The sequence below is a fragment of the Bactrocera neohumeralis genome, chromosome 4 (assembly GCF_024586455.1).
Source record: "Bactrocera neohumeralis isolate Rockhampton chromosome 4, APGP_CSIRO_Bneo_wtdbg2-racon-allhic-juicebox.fasta_v2, whole genome shotgun sequence".
Classification (NCBI taxonomy): Eukaryota; Metazoa; Arthropoda; class Insecta; order Diptera; family Tephritidae; genus Bactrocera; species Bactrocera neohumeralis.
The window spans coordinates 63,053,153-63,070,682 of record NC_065921.1 but is presented as its reverse complement, the minus strand read 5'-3'; the positions used below and the strand labels follow the sequence as shown (position 1 = coordinate 63,070,682).

The following is a 17,530-nucleotide window of genomic DNA, read 5'->3' as shown; positions in this document are numbered from 1 at the left end:
TTATACGAACTTAGAATTTTTAGGGATAGATTAAAAAAATTAAAAAGCAAACTTCTCCGATCAACCTACTTATTTTAAGTTTGCATATTTTGAATTTTGATTTGACAAAAATTTCGTAATCTTTATGTTATAGAGGAAACACTAATTTTCAAGACAACTACTTATGTATGTATATAGTCTTATGGCAATGGTCAAATTAAATTTGACGGAATCGGTTGTTTCGAAATATCGGTTTTCTACTGATTTGTATTTTTAAATGTGGCGTACAGTACAAGTAGATCTACCTAAATATTTTTTGGTTTTGATAAATTAACAAAGTAAAAATATAACATGAAATAAAAGTTTACCTTACTGTTCGAATTTGTATGGTTGATTTATTGGTATGTATGTATATATGTTTTAATATGTATGAATATATCATCTAGCACATTATAAATTTTTTATTTGGGTACCACATGCCATAAATAACATTAATTCTAATACAGTGATTTTGTCTTACAAATAATATACTTGTTTTATAGTTTAGTTTAGCCTAACGGCTTTTCAAGTCATGCTTACAAATAAATTCGCGCACAAAATTATTATGCAAAAATATATTTATTTATTTTTTTAAGTTTACTATACACCTATTTAAATTAAAGAAAAAAGATAAAAAATATTCCAACAAAATGATCAAAGTTCATAGTACATAACTTTTTAACTAGTGCTCAACTTTTTAAATAGAACAAGCGGAATTCTCAACGTTTTATGTTTAAATTTAAAAATATTTATGATGTAATGTTGAACTATCCGCAGTGCATCTCATTATATTTCTTCGCTGCCACTGGGCGCTAATACCGAGAAATTGGATTTGCCAAGTGGTTGTGGTGCAATATCAAAATCAGGCAGAGAGTCCGTACCATCAATTTGTTGATTGGAGGGCGGTGCCGGAAAAGACGAAGCTGATAAGTCCATTAACGCTGGCTGTGGTTCTTTGTTTATGTTCGGCTCTGCCATCTGTGATATCGTCTGTTGTTGATGTTCATATTTTGGTTGCTGTTGCTGTTCTTCACGCAATTGTTGCGGACTTTTCACATAATTTATCGGTATAATGCCAACATTCTGATGGTCCACAGTACAGGCTAATGCCCAGCCGGTGTTCAACATTCCGAGAGTATTTTGTATTTCTTTCGGCGCAATGAGCAAAGGTTGGTTGCCATGCATACTCAATTCAGTAGGATTTCTGGCTTGAAAATCATACATCGCAACAGTTTCGATAGGATTTACCCACTTTATCGGATTACGCGCTGTAACAGACCCAATATGATTAAGCAACTGTAGAATATTTTTTTGTATATTATTATCTAATCTTAAATATATGCAATTAAAATACTTGTACTTTATACTGATTTGTAAACAAAAAAATCAGAGATGACGATAAGATATAAGCAGATATCTTGTTATTATAGATATAAGAATTACATATGTATGTACTTGTTCAAAGTGTATTTATAGAATCACACAAATGTACTTACCTTCCTCCTGCGCTGTATTTGTAACTGTACCCAAGAGTTTCATTATAAGGTATGGTGCTGTAAATATAAAACTTATAAAAGCCAATACCGGCCATGGGGATTGACCTTTGTGAGGTAACTTAGGTGCACCTGATTGTTGTGAAGAATCATTGACGGCTTCAGCGAAAGCTTGTTTGAACGTCTCGCTTGACGGATCAATATTTGATAAACGAAGCCAGTACATTATTCTACAATTTCAATAACACAAACGGCAATATAATTATAACAATAACTATAAAGTTATTAAATAATATCAATTTACTTTTTATATATCCATGTTAGTCCACGAAAAATGGCGAATGTTTGCCAAAACTGTGCAAATACTCCTCTTAATCGTCCAAAATTCGATGCTACACCCAATATAGCACGAAACGAACTAGTCAGTGCAAAAAATGTAGAATCAAGCATTGCCGCTATATTTCCAATAGCTGACACCAGCGATTCGATACTTTGAAACGCAGGTCTAGCGCTCGCTTCCGCCATTTGTACGAAACGCATTTCAGGATCCATAGGATTAATGCCGCCAATGCCAAAACGATTGTACGCACCACCAAAATTACCTCCATAGCTTCCAAACGACCCGTAACCGCCATAACTACCATATCCACCGTATGAGCCAAAACTGTTACCAAAATTATTGTAACCTGTATAACCACCATATGCACCATAAGTGTTGTTGGTACTATAGCCGGTGTTGGTAGTATACGGAGCTTGTGGCAGTGGTGGAGGTAACGCACGTATATTGCCAGCGAAGGGTGTGTGTAGTTGTGAGTCACTGCTATTTCCAATAGTCCGTATTCCCCCGCCAGTTGCCACTCCTGCTGGTGGCATCAAATTTGATTCCATCAATATAGGACTTCGGAAATTATTTGTAGCTCCGCCGTTATCCACCATTATTTTTTGTTTAGGAAACTGTGTGGTCGTTCGCTTTCACCAACGAAGAGCTTGAACTTTGTTCCAAATGTTAATTGAGTGGAAGTGATTTTATCGATTGACTTTAACCTGCTATCGCGAGTTATTCATTGAAATTCAACACAAATAATTTAATTTTGTTTCGACCTTGGTTTAGATAAACTCTCTTTTAACGGAAAATATCCTTTTCAGACTTTATTCTCCAAACAAAACGTACAAAACATAATAAACTTATCCCCAAATATGTGAATCAAATCGAATGATAATTTGTATATTTTGACAGTTTGCAAAAACATAACATTGGAATGTATTAGCGCTGCCAAGCTTAGAAAAAATATTGCAGAGGCCATAAATTATGATATTCGTTGCCTGGTTTAAGTAAATTCAGTTTTACCAATGGCAACACGGAATCCAGTTTTTATTGAAATTTTCGCTTTACGAACTACCCGTTTATCCAAGACACAAATATTGACGTCATTGTGTAAAAATGAAACGAATTAGATTTGAAGAAAAACGTCAAAAAAGCGTTGTAACTTTAGTTTTGTTAAAGATTTGTAAAAAATTATTGCTATGCAATTAAGTGAGGCTAGTATATAATATTAATATAATTAATACTTTATAAAAGTGTGAAAAGTACCGAAAATGCATAAACAACATAAAACTAATAAAAGAAGATAAGTTCGTTTGAAAGTGTAAATGATGTCTAACTAGGTACTGTAATTGTAATTACTGTTAACACATTGCTTCGTGATACTTAAAAATAGTAGCCAAAATAGTCAATTGGTGCATAACTAGCTTCTTATTTTTACACATTATTTGGGGAAATCTATAACCGGTGAAGACTAGCAGAGAGTGATACCGTATTTAGTAACCGTCATACTGCAAACCTCATAATGGTGGATCCATTTCTTGCGACGAATTACAATGTTTTAGAGGTAATCTTCTCTTATTTGGATTTACGTGATTTGAGAAATTGCGCTTTGGTTTGCTGGAATTGGTACCATTTTCTGAATGATGAAAGCTCAGAAGTATGGCGAATGCATTGTTTGCGAAAGTTACCACAAGAGGCTCTAAAATCAGATTTGTTGTCTTCAGTTACTACCTATAAAAAAAGATTACGCGCTTATTATCATGCCTGGAACCCAAATGATTGCTCACGTAATGTTTATATAAAGCCAAATGGGTTTACTTTGCATCGGTAAGTATAAATAAACTACAAAACAAATGTAAAATTTTTAACGAAAATTATTTATAGCAATCCCGTTGCACAAAGCACAGACGCGGCACGTGGAAAAATAGGTTTTCGACAAGGACGGCACTCATGGGAGGTCATATGGGAGGGACCACTTGGCACGGTTGCCGTAATTGGTATATCCACAAAAGAAGCAGCTTTACAATGTCACGGTTATGTGGCCTTATTGGGTTCAGACGATCAGAGTTGGGGATGGAATTTGGTGGAGAATATGTTGCTGCACAATGGTGATGCGCAAGGAAATTATCCCTTGTTAAATAATCCACCAAAGTATCAGGTAGGGCACATCGATTGCATATTAAATATTATATAATCTATTTTCTGATATTTTCTATTTGTTAATTAAACTCAGGTCGGCGAACGGATACGCGTCATACTCGATTGTGATGATAACACGTTATCTTTCGAAAAAAACAGTGAATTTTTAGGTGTAGCATTTAAGGGTAAGTTCTAATACCAGAAAATCACCCAATTTTTCTGGAATTGTCAATGCAATACTAATATCTATATATTACAGGTTTGCCAGACAAAAAGCTGTATCCAACGGTGTCCGCGGTATATGGGAACACTGAGGTCTCAATGGTGTATTTAGGACCACCGTTAGATGGTTGAAATTTTTATTTGTATTTTTTTCTACAGACAGTATGGTAAAAAAATAATTAGACATATATAAACTCTATGTAAAAGAAATACGTTTTCACACAAGAAGAGGCAATGATTTTAAAAGCATAACTTTTATACTTAATTTTTCTAACTATACAAACAAATCAAGAAACTACTGAAAAGCACCTAAACTTCTGAACACCTAAAAATCCAATTTAGATTCAAATTATGACCAATAACAATCTCATGCAGATAATAGCTTTTAATCAAAAGTCAAATTTAAGTTAATTCACAAAACTATTATTGTAAGTTTATTCTTAAAAACAAGAACTTCAAAAGCACTGGTCAGAAAATCATAGAAAAAGTACAGGGAGTTTAATTATCTGTATTTTAGGTGATGTGGGAATCAAATTTAAATATCGTTAACAAGCAGCTTATTCAATGTAATTTGAATTGTGGTAATAAGTGTGCAATATTTGTACCATGAGATTATTTCAGCTATTATATGCATACTTTGACGCACGTTAATTTTAACAGGTAGGATTTTTTTAGTAATTCTAACTATTCTTAAGAAAAATACACCCATGTGAAACAAAATAAAAATTCTATTTGTAAGTTAGGTGTCACAGAATTCCTTATTCTCAGCGTAATTTTTGAAACGTTTCTTCAAAGTGTCTCTGTTAGTTAATTTCGTAAGGTCCACTGCTAGTCCATCTTTTCTGTTTAGCTAATAGTTTAAAAAATGTAAATATAACTTTAATTTAATTTAAGTTTATTTTAAGATTGAATGCATATTTTACAAATATTGTAAGTAGTAAATTCGGTCCTTTAATGTTATTTTACTCAAAAATAATCATAATTTAAGTGAAAATGTATATGTAAATATAAGAAAATATAAAACCGTATTGAAAATTCAAATGAATGTTTTATTATTTAAAAGTATTTACTTATAGGTATTTAACATAATTTCCAAAATGAATTTTTGATATCAAGTTAACCAATAGTCTTTGCTGGCACATCATCATCATCATCAAATAAATCCTCGAAATCGTTGTAGAAGTCGGCATGCACCTGCTTCTCATTAGTTGGCAAATCAATTAGTAGACCTGAGGAGCTACCCGACTGTAATGCAGATATATAAATCCTTTTAAAATGTTTTTGTCATAACAAAATAGGTTATGAGTTCAGTGTAAACATTATCCTGACGAAATTCTTAACTGTGTTATGCGTTGTCTCATCTTCTTCGGTAAACATACCTCTTCCATATCCGTGCTGAACATTTCATCGGCAGCCGGTGTTGGCTTCATTTCGCGCAATACAGGATCCGTTGTACTGGTATATAATTAACTTGCTACTTGAACAATGTTTGTAAACTTAACGTTTTGCAAATAAAGCGTTGTCCGACGAAATGTTAAACAATAAATTTATTGCAGATAAGGAAATGCCAAAAAAGTTTAGTCAGCTGTTTTATTTATTAGAGTCAGTGTTACCAGTTAATTCTAATAAGACGTTGTTTTTTTTTATATTAGTTTTGGTATAATAGCCCTGACAGACGAGCAAAATTAAACGCTAAGGCGCATTGCAATTTTATGGTGACAGACTTGTGCATTTAGACAGCTGATAGTGAAATTTGTTTATTTATTTAAAAAAAAATGAAATAAAAATGAATAAGATAAATTATTAATAGAAATTTTGGTATTTTTGGAAAATCAATGTGCGAAAAAGTTAAAAATATTGGAAAAATGGATAGCAAACTGTGCGTTGTTTATTTTCTGCCATCTAAAAATATTAAAATTTGTTTTTGTTAATATACTTGCACATAATTTAATTAGCAACATAAAAACTGTTTACCTCTGAAGCTGTAAACACAAACCATGCGGCAGATTTCAAGCGACATCTGTCAAAAAATAGCAAAAATCGGCCATTTTTGAGCAGTGTTGCCTACTCAAATTTGGTAAATTCAGCTAAATGCACGAAATTCTTGTGCATTACAAACTTGCATTTACATTGGTCAAATAAATGTAAATTAAGGCCGCTAATGCATATTAGCGCTGTCGTCTGTCAGGTCTATTACAAACTTGCATTAACATGGGTCAAATGCGCAAGTAAATGTAAATTAAGCCCACTAATGCATATTAGCGCTGTCGTCTGTCAGGGCTATTAGTGACACTATATTATAAATTTAAAAACATTCATTTTGTCGATTGTTTTTACTATGAAAAAGGGTCATACCAATTGGCATCCGGCAGTCCGACAGTTTGTTAACAGCTGTTTACGAGTAAAAAATCCTAAAAAACTCGGCAAATACCGCAAAGAATTAAAGGAACTTGATTTGACTTGATCTACAATTTCTTCACAAGTAAAATAGGTTCAACAATAAGTATAAAATGGTTCGCATTGGTTTGCAAATCTCTGCTACTTTAGAGAATATCGATAGACTGGAAACAAATCACCCGGATTATCCGTTTTTTGTGAAAATAAAATGCTCTAATTGTGGTGAGCCGTCAGACAAATGGCACGACATAACGGAATCAGAGCGTATGCAAGCAAGTGCTGAAGCACGAAATCCTGAAGGTTTCAACTTTTATATGAAATGTAAAATGTGTGGCCGTGAAAACAGCATTGATATAGTGGAAAAAACGAATTGTAATAAGATGTTAAAGATATTTTAAAAATATTGCAATGAATGATTTAATTTCAGCGCCTTACACACATGAAGATGCGGGCAAGTTCAAAACAATTGTGGTCTTCGATTGCCGTGGAGTGGAGCCTATTGACTTTTCACCGCGTAATGGCTGGATAGTGCGTTCTGCAGAAAATGGTCAAACGTTCGAAGATGTGGATCTATCCGAAGACGATTGGGTTGAATATGATCAGAAGAATAAAGAATCTATTGGTGTATATGAATTCGCGTCGCAATTTGTAAAATTGAAGAAATAATATGAAAATTCTACATTATATAAATACATACATATATGTATATACACGTATGTATTATAGAGTTGAACAGTTGCTTAAAGACAACATGAAGTGTTTGTTCGCTGCCTATGATATTCTTGTAAAAGTTTGTGTTTGTGGAGAATCAATATCAATAGATTTATAAACCTAATTCATAAAAATCGTAAAAATTAATTTTGCAATGTATTTGTTGATAATATTAAACAAACGGACGAAAAAAAAAATAAAAAAGATGATATTATTAATTGTATAGATTATCGTAACCTCCTTAAACGGGAGAGTGGTGATTCCTTATAAAAATGCTAAAGAAATAAATATCCTTTTTTGTTATGAATTATTGTTTTTTGGAGTCAATTTATTTCAAATAAATCGGAGAACTGTTAAAAATATACAAATGTGTCATAGGTATTTTCTTGTTACAATATCCAAATTAAACCTAAGGCTAAATATAAAAATATAAATAAAAAGCTAAAACGCCTATTAGTGGGCTAAAAATATGTGCACATACGTATGTATGTATTTTATATTTACTAAGCTTATATATAACTAAGCTAAAACATAATTTTGGTAGGATATTAAATGAACTGGTTGTGAGTTTAATGGAACTTATAATGAAACATGAAAGTCAGTTCAGTTTTAAAAGGCAAAATAACGAATTCAGAATAAAAAGTGTTCTATAAAAGGCATGCAATTATTTAAAGTATACTTTTAAGGCAAACGCAAAATATCCGCATTGCGGAGAAGAGTTTAAAGCTCAAATAAAATAAAGTGTTACTAAAATGTACACAGTTGCAGTCTAAAATATGTGTATAGATATTAGAAATAGTAGAAAGAGTATGAACGCTACTGTAAACCAAAAACAATTTTTTAGTCTTGTAAAATTTTTTACAGCAAGACCGAATTTGACTACTTGATTGCCTGTATAAATATATGTAATTATTTTAGTTTAATCCTCCTTTTTGCGATGTCTGTAAGCGAAGCTACACAAACGTACCTTCTCTGAGAAGGCTTTAAGTTCATTAAATAAAGTTTTAACGAATATAATGCAGTCATCGTCTAAAATAAACACCACAAGGCTTCAGCCACAACCTCTAGGCTATCAGGCAATCTGGTGATTTGTGTGAGTTATGGACGTACATAGTAGTTGAGATAGACAATATTTTTTAAACTTGCTATCAAAACTGTGTGTGGACGCACTTATGATTATTATTATTAGTAATTATTAGGTTCAACTAGTGCGCAGCTCGTTCAACTGTATTTGTCTGAAACGACAGGAAAACGCACCACACGCAACTCATTCCCATAGTCGCACACAACAGCATCACCAGTGAGCATTAAAGTTTTCGGACAGAGTAGAGAATTCGCGCGATCAAGTTTAACTTCACGCGCTGGTTCACCAGTGCGCACATCCCAAACGATGAGGGAACCTGAAAGATAGAATTTAGAAAAAATAATAAATATCAAAAAAATCCGTCAGATGAAATTAAAAATTTAAATATTTATTCAAAAGCATCGCAAACACAACAAATTGCGGATGTATCTCTCCTTTAGTTAAATTTAAATAATATTAATGGTTTAATCAGTATTTTTCAAATCATTTTATAAAGAAAAAATACTCACCCATTTTGCAAGTGACAAGCAACGATGGTGTCAACATCAATAAACGCGAATAAGCGTTCAATATATTGATAGTAGTCAATAGGTTGCCTTGAAAACGTTCCCATACACAAATACGCTCATCAACACCCAAAGAAATAACATATGTGGGTGCGCACACCAACGCCGTGACGGCACCATCATGCGCTTGTATATTGTACATGCAAGCGCCAGTGAACAAATCCCATACGCATAGCATACCATCCTGGGAACCAGAGCCACCCGTGCCAGGTTGCCAGTGGTCGACAAAAAGGCACGTTATTGGCCCACAATGACCGTGTAGTGTGTATTCGATGTTGGCATTTGTTAGGCTGTACACCTGGTGTGCGAACGAAATGCACAAAAATCATTAAATTGAAAAAAATATTAGAAATATTTTGCTTTGATTGCGTACTTTAAGTGTGTGATCCTGACTACCAGTGAAGACCATACCATTGGACACCTCCATGCAGGTAATGGGCTGTTGATGTGCGAAACGCACGGCTTCTAAGGTGATTTTCATTTCTTCCTTGTTAGAGGGAGGCGGCGATTGACCAGCAAAATATCCGCGTTGTTGTTGCGTATGGTGCATTAACCCGATACTACCAGCTGAACTGGTGCGTGTGTGCGCTGTAAGGAATGAAAGAAGGTTAAACAAATAATTATAAAAAAACAAGAAAAAACGTTAACTTCGGCTGCACCGAAACTATAATAGGCTACATAGGAGCATATCTTATAGCAATTATACCATGTACCAACGGAACTGAGCTTAAAAATTTTTTAAGTCGACTTTATATTACCTCATAGGAAAACAAGTAAGGAAGGGCTAAGTTCGGGTGTCACCGAACATTTTATACTCTCGCATGATAAAGTGATAATCGAGATTTCATTATCCGTCATTTACATATTTTTCAAATACCGTATTTGTGTAAAGTTTTATTCCGCTATCATCATTGGTTCCTAATGTATATAGTATATTATACAGAGAAGGCATCAGATGGAATTCAAAATAGCGTTGTATTGGAAGAAGGCGTGGTTGTTAACCGATTTCACGTACAGGTCATCAGGGTGTTAAGAAAATATTATATACCGAATTTCATTGAAATCGGTCTAGTAGTTCCTGAGATATGGTTTTGGTCCATAAGTGGGCGACGCCACGCCCATTTTCAATTTTTAAAAAAAGCCTGGGTGCAGCTTCTTTCTGCCATTTCTTTCGTAAAATTTAGTGTTTCTGACGTTTTTTGTTTGTCGGTTAACGCACTTTTAATGATTTTCAACATAACCTTTGTATGGGAGGTGGGCGTGGTTATTATCCGATTTCTTCCATTTTTGAACTGTATATGGAAATGCCTGAAGGAAACGACTCTATAGAGTTTGGTTGACATAGCTATAGTAGTTTCCAAGATATGTACAAAAAGCTTAGTAGGGGGCGGGACCACGCCCACTTTTCCAAAAAAAAAATTACGTCCAAATATGCCCCTCCCTAATGCGATCCTTTGTGCCAAATTTCACTTTAATATCTTTATTTATGGCTTAGTTATGACACTTAATAGGTTTTCGGTTTTCGCCATTTTGTGGGCGTGGCAGTGAGCCGATTTTGGCCATCTTCGAACTTAACTTTCTCATGGGGCCAAGCCAATTTTTACTCAAGTTACAGCTTGCACGGAAGGACGGACAGACGGACGGACAGACAGACATCCGGATTTCAACTCTACTCGTCACCCTGATCACTTTGGTATATATAACCCTATATCTGACTCTTTTAGTTTTAGGACTTACAAACAACCGTTATCTGAACAAAACTATAATACTCTCCTTAGCAACTTTGTTGCGAGAGTATAAAATATGTATGAGAATCTTTATTTGAATTTAGATTGGCCGGATGTATATGCTATAGTGATCCGATCTGAACCATATGTTCGGAGCATTGTCTTGAGTAACAATCCATGTTAAATTTCGTGAAGATAGTTTGTCAAATAAAAAGTTGTCCATACAAGTTCATTTTAATCGTTCAGCTTGTATGGTTGATATCTGTTATAGTAGGCCGATAGCGGTATTTCCGACAAATAAGCAGCGTTTTAGTGAGTAGAAGACTACTTATGTATATACACACATACGGACATAGTTAAATCTACTCAGCTCATTACTCTGTTAATTTATATACATACTTTATGGGGTCTCCGAAGTTTTTCAGATGCTGCAAACTTCGTGACCAAGTTAATATACTCTGTATTGGGTATAAAAACAAAAGGGCCGTCCCTTAATAGATTATTGGTATTGATAAACGTCTGGGAATACTTCAGTAAAGTCAAGGAAACATTTTTTGCCGCAGTAGATTACCGTATAAAAATTGTAAAAAAAAACATTCGACCAGTGCTTGCATTTGATTTGGTCAGTTTTTCGAAATATGCTTTAAATAAGTTCTCTTAGCCTCATATGTATATTGGTCCGACAGTTTTTTTATTTTGCAAAATGTGCTCCGCCTCTAAGCGAGCTTTATCACTTAATATCATATATTTAATACTCTTAACGTTTCATCCATTTCTTTGTTTTTCTTGATCAAAACTTAATATACCATTCTAAGGAGATACTCCAAGCATTCAAGTATTTCTATTTGTACTTACTTCTTCTATATGCCGACGTGAAATTCCAATCAATTTGTTGTCCTTTACAATAGGTTTCAAGTCGGAAGAACTCTAAGCGCCCACACAAGCGCGCCACAATGACCCGATCACCATTTATATAGATGTGCGTTATGCCCTGATTGGACTTCACTTCGCCAGGTGAAATGCACTACAAGCAAAAAGTTAATAAATAAATACTATAAATAATTAAAATAAAGATGAATTCAATTAAGCACACACCTTTAAGATGCCGTCTGGCATTTCCCACAACTCGATACGCCCATTTGCACAGCCCACCGCCACAAGATTATCGAACGCGTTCATACACCAGATTGGCGAGTAGGGTAAACGCTCGAGCGCCACCTGTTCGTCCTCACGCTTTGTTGCTATCTGCATATGTTCACGATGAATTGTCGTCAAATTCTCACCGCTGCGTGAATCCCACACCTTTATTTGGCCACGCAGACAACAGCTGATGATATGGGAACCATCGGTTATTAAACATTCGATCGTATGCTTGTGGCCGACAATTTTCGTGGGAACACCCTCGAGTATATGCTCAGTTTTCTGTTGTATCTCCGATGACTCATACCAACTGGAACGCCATTCGGCATAGTTGCGTGTGCAAATGCAACGATAGAAAACGACCATTGTGTAGCTGAGCACAAAAATGCTGATTAAACACATGGAAATGACGAAAAAGAATTCCATCGGACTTTTGGGGTAGAGTGGTGTGCCGCCTGGAAATACCATGGGCGATTCACGGCGTTCATCGTCATTGAAATCAATGGGATCAAGTGCTGCGGCAAGCGCTTTCCATTGGAAGTTTTGCGCTACCTTCTCTTTGGGATTGCGTATGAGCACAGCCGCTTCGGCACTAATAGGATGCGATAACTTGATAGTGGGTAGCAAAGTTACATAACGACCACTCAGCGAAATATTATATTGTTTCATAATAGCGCACCAGTGAAAATTTGAGAGAAAATAATTCATTTCATAGTCTGGATAGAGCAGACGACGGAGCTCGGCATCTGTGTCATTAACGGATCCATCGCCGGCGGAGCCTAGGAATGCACTAATGCGTGAACATTGAGAAATCATATAATTATAGCACTTACCTTTCTGTCTGCCAAGTAGCGATTTTTTGCCTTTCTGTATACGGCCATCGCGTTGTCCCTTCACTCCCCCGCCCTCACCATCACTGTCCTGTCCAGCTGTTGTTGCGCCATTTATTACATGCTGCATATTTGTGAAGAAGCTCGAAACTGCGCTTTGTTCGTGTGTCTTGACATATCGTTGCGCTTCGTCTTTACCGTACGACGTACGATTGCCATCCATTGCAAATAGATTCTCCAAACAGCCCGAATTGTAAACGATCGTGCATATCCAAACGCTCATCCAAATCATGAATGCACGCTGAAAGAAGCGCGTACGCGCCCAGAAATTAACTATGCGCAGTCGCTTCGGTATACGTCCATCTTTGTTCGGTTGAATTCCAGTCTTTGCGGTTAAGTCCGCTGGATGTGTATTGAGATCGGCGAATGTTAGTTTTGGGTGCGATTGTGAACGATGGAACATGCCGAAGCCACCGTTGTTCATGGGATGGTGCGGTGTGGTCGAGACATCCCCCGCTAAGGACATATACGACTGACTCTTATCGTAGAAACGATAGTCATTACGTCCATTCGGCAGCATACCGAAACCACCAGGCGGTGGCGTTGCCGTGTTATTGGTCATTGTGCATTTTAACATCATTTTTGGCAAATGCTTCGCTTCGGTCGTGTATTCGGGAAGTTTGATATTCATTGCGAGTATGGTAGGGAAAAGCAACATTTGCAGCATGAAATCAGAGAGTAAACCGATAATGGCAAATATGCTGAACTTTTGTATGACCGGCACCATTGTGATGCAACCAATGGTGAGTATGGTGATTTCGGTTAGCAACGTTTTGGAAATGTGCCAACCCTCCTTGCTGAGCGCTTTGGCGACACGTATCTTCACATCAAAAGTCTCTTGCGTATAAACGACGCTCTTCGTTATAACTAGACAATTTTCTAGACCAACTAATATAACCAAATAGGGAAACACATCCTTCGATTGCAAACTGATAGTGAGGCCGAAGAATGAGCAAACGCCCAGCGACATGGTCAGACTGCCTAGCACTGTTATAACAGCACAAACTGCGAGTAAGAGACGCGAGCGTATTATTTCGATTTTTCGCACCGAAAAATACATATAAATGAACAACAACACAAAAGCAATCGCTAACGGCATAAACTCCCACAGTTTGAACTCATCTGGATAGAAAATGTAAGTGATGGCCGATTTATCATCACCGGCTTTTGTTGTTGGCTGATCTCCCGTTGTTGTTGGATTAAGTTGCAGGGGCGGATAGTACTGGAAAAGTTTATGTTTTAGTGTGCTTAAATACTCCAGATCGTTTTGCTTCAGTATCAATGTGATGGCATATTGTATTATACGCGAACGCGAACGAAGTGGATAACGCTTGAAGCCGCTGTCTTGCATTGGTACGCCGAAGAGCATTTCGGCGATGGAGACTTTGGTTTTTTGGAGATTCTGAAAGTTGATAACAACATGTCTAGTAGAATTACTAGTTACATTGACCTATAAATTTGTTTATTCGAAGAGCTTAAATACTTAAATTGCCTGTTACAATTTATAAAAAAGTTTGGCTTTTGAAGCCAGTATTCTTGTGACAACGTATCACAAAATATATAAACTTATTTTTTAATTTAATTAAAATAGCCAATAATAAAGGTTGCAGTAGATCTACTCTTACTAAACTGTAAAGCTGATAAGCTTGCTAGGAATGATACCTCAATTTCAATAATTGCGGAATGAGAATGGGTAGGAGCTCCGTTGACTTCGTGCTACTGCCAGAGGTTTTCTACTGGACCCCTGGGGCTCCCAACTCAGCAAGCGTTGGTCAACTACTACCAACTATGCAATCGTAAGAGCCCGTGGTAAATCGGAAGGGGTCTAGGGAGTTCTTCGCTTTAAGTAAGGTTCACCTTTCAATGGTTGTAGCAGATCTAACTTGAAACTCTTCCATCGAGATTTATGCAGTACATTGAATGTCTTGCCTCTCAGCTGTATCAGCTGATTATAGGATAAGATAGAAACATCTCCAAGACTTTCGCCTCGAATGTCCCGCTTTTGCCAAAGCTAGACAAAAAACAAATCGGTTCTCATTCACTTAGATATCCTAGTGAAATAGCAACATAAAACACCTTAGGAGTTTGTGATAGGTTTAGAGGGCTTTGCCAAAAGCTAATATCCAACTACAGGAATTTTTCGTTAGACTGCACAAAGGACTGAACATAACAGTCTAAGTGTGATTCTTCCGCCATTCCGAGGTATTAGCCATCTAACTTGGAGTTTCCAAATATTCCTAAAATAATTGAGATTATATTATACATATACAATATCTTATATAGACGGGATTAAATTCGAAATGAAAACAATTTAAACTTATTGAAGGAACTGCCAAGGAATTTGGCATTATGTAAAGTCGACAATTGAGAAGTAAAGTCCTCTCTCGACGAACAAATACCAAACTTACAAGTCACTCATCATTCCGATCCTGGTGAATACAGCAGGACGACATTGACATAGTTCAGTGAAGACCTTCACTCCGTTGGAAAGACTAGGCTCCATTTGGAATCTCCAATTGGCGCCAAACAGCGAAAAGGCAGAACGACTGGTGCGCTATTGTAAACTCGTCTAAAACCGCATAAGCTGCGTTTACGTGAATAAAGAAGAAGAGGAAGGTCTATATGTCAAAGTACGTAGGTGTTTTCCGTACTAAGGTCTATACTAAGAGAATGACGGAATCAAGTTTTTTTTTATAGGAAATAACTTAAGTAGATGGGGTAGTACCGTTTTTTTTTTAATAAATAATCATAGACAAATGCAAAAAAAAAAAAAAAAAAAATTATAGTCGCACTTTAGTACACAAGTATCCAAACAAATCTGTGTAAGCGGCCGATCCTATGTGAAGTGTAAATATAAAGTGTTATATAGTTTAAATTAAAGGCAAGTGAGAAACGGTTAAATATTTGTAAACAACAGGGTGTTAACTTTCATGTCGGTGAGTACAATAGGTTTGGAATAACTTTGAAATTAAGTAATCGAATGAATTAGTAAGACGTGTTTTTGAAAGCTTTTGTTATATCTATGAAACAAAAAATCCATTCACGATCTATGAAACGTCATTTAATAATCAAAAAGTGGTGTCTGTCCAAAAGCCAACATAAGAATTAATTTTTGGGAAATCTTTGCCATAATGCGAATCAAGCTAACTGTCTCGATCACAAAAATTAGGTGGAAGTCGGATATAAAATCAAAGTGACATTTACTGGCCTTCTTTATCACCAGGTTTCCATGACTTCTTTTGGTATAGCCATTGGAAAGCAAAGTTTAGGCTGACGCACATCTCATTAACGAGTTCAAAGCAAACATTCGTGCTGAGTGTCAAACATTATCAATAAATAATTTATCTATTAACCAAAATCGATAGTACCGTAAAAAATATTAAAATTTTTATCTTTACCGAACTTTGTAGAACAATTTTCGGAATTGTCTAAAATAAATATACATATACTACTATGAGCAAAGAATAGTAAGACTTTCTTAATAAATTTACTAATTTATTCTTCAAAATATATATCGCCTCCCTCAAAGTAATCTCCCTTGGCCCCAATACACTTGTCCCAACGTTTTTTTCAATCCTCGAAACAGTTGTTAAAGTCAATTTCCGGAATATCATTCAATGCGCGAGGCGATTCACGTTTAATGGCTTCAATAAACTCAAAACGGTTTCCCCAAAGCGGTCGTTCAGGTGTGCTGAATAGCCAGAAGTCACACGGCACTAAATCATGCGAATATTTAGGTTCCGGCAGGATATTGGTTGAAAATTTTTCACGAAAAATCAATGCAGTATGCGACAAGGTATTATCGTGGTTTCAAAACCAAGAGTTGACGGCCCTTAATTCCGGCCTATTTTTGGGATAGCTTCGCGCAAACGACGCATGACACTCAAATAATAATGGAAAGAAATGCGGAGTGCACCACATCTCGATAATCGAAGAAAACTTTCAACATAAACTTGATTTTTGACTTGCTTTGACGTGGTTTTTTCTTTCTTTCTCCGCAATATTTGGCCGATCGATTGTCTGTTTCCGAGTCGTAAGCATAGATTCAAGACTTATTGCCAGTAATATTATGTTTTATGCCATCGTGGTAGTCGGAAAGCATTATTTCACAGACGTTCACGCGACGTTGTTTTTCGAAAAAATTTTGTGATTTTGGAACCAACTTTTCTAAGGCCCAAATGATCTTTCAAAATGGTTTTCACTTATGCTTCTGATATTCCATCGATGCCAGTAAGATCTCTGACTGTTAATCGTCGATTCTCACTAATTCCTTTATTTTATTGATGCATTGACCGTCGTCAATGCGTTGTCGACCCTCTTTGACTGATTTGTACCAATCAAAACACTTTCTCGCGACAAACAATTATTTTTTCCAAAAATGTAATAACGCACACAAATTTAATGGAACATTTTTGTTGAATAATTTCACTCATAGTAAAAATCGCCGAATGCACTTTATTTACTTTAGAAAGTCAAGCTTATACTAAACAATAAAGCATATTTTGATGTGACATTTGGCACAGATGTCACTGACAGTCAAACCAATCTAGAATAAAAAAATATTTCAACGACACGCTTTTCGCGCAAAGACTTAAAGTGTTACTAAATATTTTTTGCCTACAGTAATTCATTCATTATACTTGTATGTAAGACATCTTTGGGTTCCTTTTCTGTAGAAGTACAATAATTAATTTTAGTATAATTATATTAAAAAATAAAATTGTATAAATCATAATAATGTTTTTGACCATTACCACGTAATAACAACCATTTATTGACCATTACTATAAACAGGTACTACTACTAATAATTTTTATG

General features: G+C 35.6%; 5 protein-coding genes across 6 annotated transcripts in view; 2 read left to right on the top strand and 3 right to left on the bottom strand.

The window, feature by feature from the left end:
* Window positions 1–336: 336 nt before the first annotated feature.
* On the bottom strand, window positions 337–2,757 carry LOC126755534 (probable peroxisomal membrane protein PEX13). The gene is made up of 3 exons (XM_050468170.1): window positions 1,816–2,757; window positions 1,515–1,741; window positions 337–1,286 (listed from the first exon to the last, which is right to left on the bottom strand). Exons 1-3 carry the CDS (start codon window positions 2,445–2,447, stop codon window positions 805–807), a joined length of 1,341 nt encoding a protein of 446 aa, XP_050324127.1. The 5' UTR covers window positions 2,448–2,757; the 3' UTR covers window positions 337–804.
* A 221-nt stretch (window positions 2,758–2,978) lies between these two features.
* LOC126755541 (F-box/SPRY domain-containing protein 1) lies at window positions 2,979–4,449 on the top strand. 2 transcript variants are annotated; one of them, XM_050468190.1, is made up of 5 exons: window positions 2,979–3,176; window positions 3,307–3,663; window positions 3,721–3,994; window positions 4,070–4,160; window positions 4,235–4,449. In XM_050468190.1, exons 2-5 carry the CDS (start codon window positions 3,359–3,361, stop codon window positions 4,327–4,329), a joined length of 765 nt encoding a protein of 254 aa, XP_050324147.1. In that variant the 5' UTR covers window positions 2,979–3,176; window positions 3,307–3,358; the 3' UTR covers window positions 4,330–4,449. The 2 variants fall into 2 exon arrangements, with proteins under 2 accessions (XP_050324147.1, XP_050324146.1); XM_050468189.1 differs by having other exon boundaries at window positions 2,979–3,663.
* A 776-nt stretch (window positions 4,450–5,225) lies between these two features.
* LOC126755545 (COP9 signalosome complex subunit 9) lies at window positions 5,226–5,663 on the bottom strand. Its single transcript, XM_050468196.1, has 2 exons — window positions 5,577–5,663; window positions 5,226–5,442 (listed from the first exon to the last, which is right to left on the bottom strand). Exons 1-2 carry the CDS (start codon window positions 5,625–5,627, stop codon window positions 5,314–5,316), a joined length of 180 nt encoding a protein of 59 aa, XP_050324153.1. The 5' UTR covers window positions 5,628–5,663; the 3' UTR covers window positions 5,226–5,313.
* A 903-nt stretch (window positions 5,664–6,566) lies between these two features.
* LOC126755544 (UPF0587 protein GA18326) lies at window positions 6,567–7,612 on the top strand. The gene is made up of 2 exons (XM_050468195.1): window positions 6,567–6,966; window positions 7,022–7,612. Exons 1-2 carry the CDS (start codon window positions 6,708–6,710, stop codon window positions 7,258–7,260), a joined length of 498 nt encoding a protein of 165 aa, XP_050324152.1. The 5' UTR covers window positions 6,567–6,707; the 3' UTR covers window positions 7,261–7,612.
* A 90-nt stretch (window positions 7,613–7,702) lies between these two features.
* The window catches only part of LOC126755528 (sterol regulatory element-binding protein cleavage-activating protein), a 40,769-nt gene continuing 30,941 nt past the window's right edge, over window positions 7,703–17,530 (bottom strand). Inside the window, exons 5-10 of the mRNA XM_050468163.1 lie at window positions 12,656–14,114; window positions 11,778–12,601; window positions 11,538–11,706; window positions 9,329–9,543; window positions 8,899–9,253; window positions 7,703–8,705 (exon numbers count right to left, since the gene is read on the bottom strand). Coding sequence (XP_050324120.1) covers window positions 8,527–8,705; window positions 8,899–9,253; window positions 9,329–9,543; window positions 11,538–11,706; window positions 11,778–12,601; window positions 12,656–14,114 — 3,201 coding nt within the window. The 3' untranslated portion in view covers window positions 7,703–8,526. The remainder of the gene's footprint in view (window positions 8,706–8,898; window positions 9,254–9,328; window positions 9,544–11,537; window positions 11,707–11,777; window positions 12,602–12,655; window positions 14,115–17,530) is intronic.